Source organism: Bos indicus, chromosome 2 (genome assembly GCF_029378745.1).
Source record: "Bos indicus isolate NIAB-ARS_2022 breed Sahiwal x Tharparkar chromosome 2, NIAB-ARS_B.indTharparkar_mat_pri_1.0, whole genome shotgun sequence".
Lineage (NCBI taxonomy): Eukaryota > Metazoa > Chordata > Mammalia > Artiodactyla > Bovidae > Bos > Bos indicus.
In genome coordinates, this window is record NC_091761.1 from 22,390,204 (window position 1) to 22,396,203 (window position 6,000).

The 6,000-nt window shown below is 33.8% G+C and overlaps 1 protein-coding gene across 1 annotated transcript in view; it reads left to right on the forward strand.

Annotated features, from left to right (window-relative positions):
• Positions 1–5,754, forward strand: part of CIR1 (corepressor interacting with RBPJ, CIR1) — a 41,904-nt gene extending 36,150 nt beyond the window's left edge. Inside the window, 5 exon segments of the mRNA XM_019970665.2 lie at positions 1,829–1,935; positions 3,330–3,415; positions 4,616–5,270; positions 5,273–5,318; positions 5,702–5,754. Of these exon segments, the coding sequence (XP_019826224.2) occupies positions 1,829–1,935; positions 3,330–3,415; positions 4,616–5,270; positions 5,273–5,318; positions 5,702–5,754 (947 nt within the window).
• Positions 5,755–6,000: the final 246 nt, after the last annotated feature.

A 6,000-nucleotide genomic window follows, 5' to 3' on the forward strand; every position in this document is an offset into this window, starting at 1 on the left:
ATTCTTAACATGTTTGCTTTCTGAATTCATTTAACATCTAAAACGTTGTTGACAAAGAAGTGTAGTTTTGACACTTCAGGAAAGACATTTTCTACTTTGTAAAATTATGTTTCTACATGTGAAATTTGAGAAGGCACCAAAGTGAACACTCTATAATTAATTTAAAACTATTGTATTAGCACTTCAGTGCCATTTAGAGGCAGTCCATACTAATATTTAAAATTCAGTTTTTTACATAACATCTTATTATCAATGTTATCAGCCAAATTGAATAATTTTTCTCAAAGTCATTAAAGTAATCCACAGGAATTAATTGTATAAAAAAAAATATGTTGTTTCAAAATGAAATATATCAGTCAAAGGCACTGCTTTATGATGTTTTTGTTTTCAATAAATAAGGCTTTTTCCTCCAATAAATAAAAGCATCACATTATTAATACTTCCCATACTCCAATAATAGGCAGTTTTTCTAATTATCTCCCTAATACCTATAGGCAACTTTCAGTTGTTTTTGCTAATATGAATAGAATGGTAAAGCCCAGAGTCCAATAAGAGTTATTGACGTACACCTGAACTTATCTGACCAAACTTTTTACCAAAGATGCTACGGACAAGAGAACAGATTTAAATTGTATTGCCTGTTTCCTTTTGTTTTTTATGGTAACAGGTAAGTGAGTGTGCAAATAAGTATCAATAGTTAAAAGACCAGTGGAGCAGTTAAAAGAATAAAGAAATTAGATGACATATTCAATCAGCAAACTAGAATATCAGTTTCTGACTGTTTCTCCATCCTCCCAACTTCCCATATGAATTCCTTGTTGGCAGGAACTGTCCTATTCTTCCCTGTATTCCAGATACATTGCCCAGTGTAGTTCATTGGAGCCAATGTAATGATTTAGGCCAGAAACTTAAAACCTTCCATGAAATGTCATGATTTGCTTCTGGCAGGGAAAACAAAGTGAAACTGGAATATGCAAAAGGAGGAAAGAGCCTCTCTTATCTTACATAAATAATGTTTGAGGGAAGAGTATAGATGTTTAAAATTTTTTTATTGTTAATTATATCTGTGTTTAGCCTATATTATTTGTCTTTAGAGCATATTATGTTACCAGAACAAGCTCACTTTTCAAAAAGTTTGGGGATTTTGCTAAAGTGCAAACAACAGCTTGTAAAAAATATAACACATACACACATATAACCAGCCTAAAACTGCTTGTCACCAACCCCAAACTAATGACTAGAAGCTTCAAACTCTGGGTATGTATATGTGCAAGATTATAACTAAAGTACTCGATGGTTACTGATAGCATGTGTGTGTGTGTGTGTGTGTGTGTGTGTGTATGTGTGAGTTAGCAACCACATGACAATGTATTCAGTATTGGTATTTGATAAATAAGGGTTAGGATTTTTTAATTGGGAACTAGAATAATAAATTGCTCATGTACCTTTAAAAGTATCTCTTTTTAAATTGAATTCTTACTGAGAGAATAACTATTAAAAATTTAGTTGCAGTCTTTTTATCATTTTGCTTTGATTTTATACTAAAAACTACCAAGAAGATAACATTTAAGTGTATCTTTTTCAATATGACAAAGTTACATAAGAAGAGAGTCCCCTAGCACGTAAAGAAAAATGCAATTATTTTCTATTCTGAATCTCCAGACTGCTGTTTTAGAAAATCATATCTGATTATTTGCTCAGCAGAAGATTATTGAGTTGATTTAGCTGTGATTTTATTTAACAAAGCTTCAACTGCATTCCTACTGTGGAGTCCGAAAAAGGTAGAGAGATATAAATGATACATTCAAACTGTGATTTTTGTGAACAGGGCCATCGATGCACCCCTCGGAGCTAATAGCGGAGATGAGAAACAGTGGGTTTGCGCTGAAACGAAATGTACTGGGGAGAAACTTGACCGCAAATGATCCATCACAGGTAATGATCTTTTTATCAGTAAGCTGAAAATGTCTATAAATCTAAATGTGATTGCTTGTGAATTGCTACTTAATGTTTTCCAATATGCATATATCCATAGGAAGGCAAGATAGAGCAAACAAAATGCCTAAAATACATCTTGATTTTGCTTCTTTATTATTTTAACCTAAATGAGAAATTGTTTTTAAACCTATATTTTAATAAACGAAACTGCTTCTCTGGGTTTTTGTGGATAAAATACCTAACTGATCTGGTGATAAGGTTGTTAACTTTTTCCTTCCTGCTAACTTACCCTGAAGTGACGTTAAACAGAACCAATGAGAAGTGTATAAAAGCAAACCCTTCAAAATAATGGAAAATATTTTAAACAGTTACTTGATTAAACTGTACATAGATCCAGAAATGGTTGAGTTTAAAGGGTTGTAGATGTTCTAATATAAACCATTTATTTCATTTAATGAGGAAACTGGAGCCCACAGAAGTTAACTGATTTCCCTAAGATCATGGGGCTATTTAGAGACAGAGCTGAGACTAAAACCCAGACTCCCACTGGCATAAACTTGTGCTGCTCTGAGAGAGTCACATTCCATCTCAAACATTGCTAGGGATTGTACGTGTAACCTATCTGCTATGTATAAAGTGAAGTGAAGTGTTAGTCGCAGTCGTGTCCTAATCTTTGCAAGCCCATGAACTGTAGCCCTCCAGTCTCCTCTGTCAATGGGATCCTCCAGGCAAAAATACTGGAGTGGGTTGCTGTTCCCCTCTGCAGGAGATCTTCCCCACACAGTGATCAAACCCGGGTCTTCCTCATTACAGGCAGATTCTTTACCTGAGAATACCAGAGAGCTCTGAGCCACCAGAGAAGCCCATTTATTATGTATATGTACTGTTTAATATATTTAATAATGTACTGTTGAAATTATAAAGGCAAAAAGTGTGAGTGTTTTGACCTTCCTGTAAAGTTTGCGACCTTCGTGGGTTTTATGTTTCATTAAATTAAAAAGGAAATATTTAAACCCACAAGTGTTTAAATTCAAACTTAAGAGAGAATTGTAAAGCCATTTATCCTCCAATTAAAAATAAATAAATTTTTAAAAAATAAAAGTGCAGAAAGGTTAAAAAAAATAAAAACGAGGGAGAGTAGAAGCCATGCTTTAAACATTTTATCTATGTTTCTGTATCGTCCTCTCCTGATAAAGCAGTCATCTTAATCTCTTAGGGCATTATGATCCTCCTTGGCAGGTAGACTACAAAAATTTTTGAATTCCACTTTCCAATCCAAAATGTCATACTCATCAACAGTATGTCCCTAATATAAAACTTATTTGTAAATGTTTCCTGACAACTAACTTGTTTTCTAATCTAGCAATTTAATGATGTTTTTGTTGATTTAGGAATATGTTGCAAGCGAGGGTGAAGAAGATCCAGAAGTTGAATTTTTAAAGTCACTAACAACCAAACAAAAACAGAAACTCCTCAGGTGATTAAAAAGTGTCTGTTTAATTAATTCAACTACATTTTTTCTTATGTTTCATTTTAGGGTCATATTCATCTCTGATCCTAAGTTTAAGGTACTTAAACCATGTATCACGTTGATGTATTGATTTATTCTTCAGCTACAGTAATATAGTTTTGTCTTTCAGGAATATGAAAATGAATGTAAGATTATGTACTCAGCTTATACCACAAAGTCACTGCACTTTTCAGAAAATTTAGTTTGGAAATAGATTTATTTGTAGGTTTTACTTTTCATAGTAGATTTGTATATCTTTATATACAGTTTGTTCTTAGAAGATATTGTGAGCCATGTATTACTCTCAGTTTTATGAGGAATGCTGAAAATGCTAAAATTTAAAGTAAGTATGAATCACGTTAAACAGACTACCTATGGATTAAAGAATCCAAGAAATGTCTGGTGAGTCCAATAGAGGGAGCTCATGTTGTTTCAATATGTGGAGTTTTGAGGATGGCTGGACAGAATTCAGTGAGGACATTTTTATTTCAGAGTAACTCAAATATATCATATAAATAAATGTTACTCTTCTGAGAATGTGAATTACTCTTTAGAAATGCATAATGCCTTAATAGAATTGTCCTAATTATTTATTTAATAAGGCTAAACAATTGTTGAAAACTAATATGTGATCTTTTATGTAACTAAAATAGAGTATTAAAAATGTAAAAATATATTCTTATTCTGAATTTCTGGAGAATATGTTCTTGAATTTTGACAGTGTAATGTTGTTTAGTATTTACATATTTTAAAATAGTACATACATAAAATTAATGTTTCATTGATTAGAGGTTTATATTTGAGTTTGCAATTGATCCAGCTAATGTTACAGACCTTTCTTTATGCCGCGGTGACGATTACATAGAATACTATATAATTTCAAATTCTGATTCAGTAAAAAAAAAAATGTAATAGTCATTACTATAGAGGACAGTATACCAAGACAGTTAATGTATTTTTTAATTTAAACTTATTGTGTATGTGCCTTGAATAAAAGGAAGAAAATGAGTTGTTGTTTAATAAAAGTAAAGAATGTGTTTGTAAAAGTGGTAAAAAATACCACTTTTAATGTTTCTAAGAAACTGTATTGTCTATTCAAAATTTTATGTTTGTCAGTGAAAGGACAGACTATTTTTACATAGCCTTTTACTATTTTTTCCCTAATAGGAAATTAGATCGACTCGAGAAGAAAAAAAAGAAAAAGAAAAAAGATAGAAAAAAGAAAAAGCTTCAGAAGAGCAGAAGTAAACACAAAAAACATAAAAACAAGCCCTCCTCCCCCTCCTCCTCCTCCTCCTCCTCCTCCTCCCCATCCCCACTGTCCTCCTCCTCCTCCTCTAGTGACAGTTCAGAAAGCAGCAGCGAGAGCGACGGCAAAGGGACAAAAATACAGAAGAGGAGAAGAAAGAAAAACAAGCGTTCAGGGCATAACAACAGTGATTCTGAAGAGACAGGCAAGTCTAAGAAGAGAAAACGGGATGAGGAACACTCTTGCAGTCACAGTAACAAGGAAAAGCCTAAGTTTTTAAAACAAGAGAGTTCTAGGGAGAATAGCAAACGGAGCCATTCTGATTCTGACAGAAAGCCCAGAAGCCATGACCAGAGTCCAGGGAAGAGAGGATCTGGAAGAAAGAGGAGCAGCAGGAGCCAGAGCAGGGATGAGAGGAGCAGGAGAAGCCGGAGCAGAAGTCACGGTAGTTACAAGCCAAGAGAAATAAGGAAACGGCCACGGCGCAGTCCAAGTGAAGATCGGGACAGAAGAAATGACAGCAGATGCCATGGCGCAGATACGTACAGAGGAGGACAAGTGCACAGAGAGCATTATCGGGAGATAAGCATACTGGAGTGACACCAAAAGAATGGAGCAGAGGTAGAGAACAGAGGGACTTCCATGCGACAATAAACTGCAAAGAAAAACATCTCCACTTTTTTCTCAAATACCTTTAGCAAGGGCTAACTAAATTGTATACTGTTGTCTTTCTAATAAGAAGCTCTATTTTAATTTTTCATCTCTGTAAACTGTTACATCAAGTACAAAACTACATGAATCCCATAAGAATAAACTTTGCAAATATTTGTAAGTAATCTATTTGGAGGCTGTAAAAACATATTCTGTTGACAAATGTTTCTTGTATCCTATACTGAAATAAAAACCCCTTATTACTCTGTGACATTTTCATCATTAAAAGAATGACAGTACATTGAATGGATATAGTTTAATTATTTTTTCAATTCACATTTATTACTTTTAAGATTTGAATTTACTTGAAGCCAAGTGTAATCGCTGTAGAAATTCCCTGGTATGAATTAAATAATGGGTTGATCAGTATTACTGTAAGACTTTAAATTTCTTTCAGTTGTTTTGCTCTAGGGTAAGAAGCTAGCTACATTTGGATGATGTGTTAATTTTCTATGCTGCCTTAACAAATTACCTCAGTCTTAATGCAAATACAGCTCTGGAGATCAGAAGTCTGAAATGGGTCTCACTGGGCTAAAATCAAGGTGTCAGCAGAGTTGGTTCGCTCTGGAGACTCTGGGAAAAATCTGCTTGA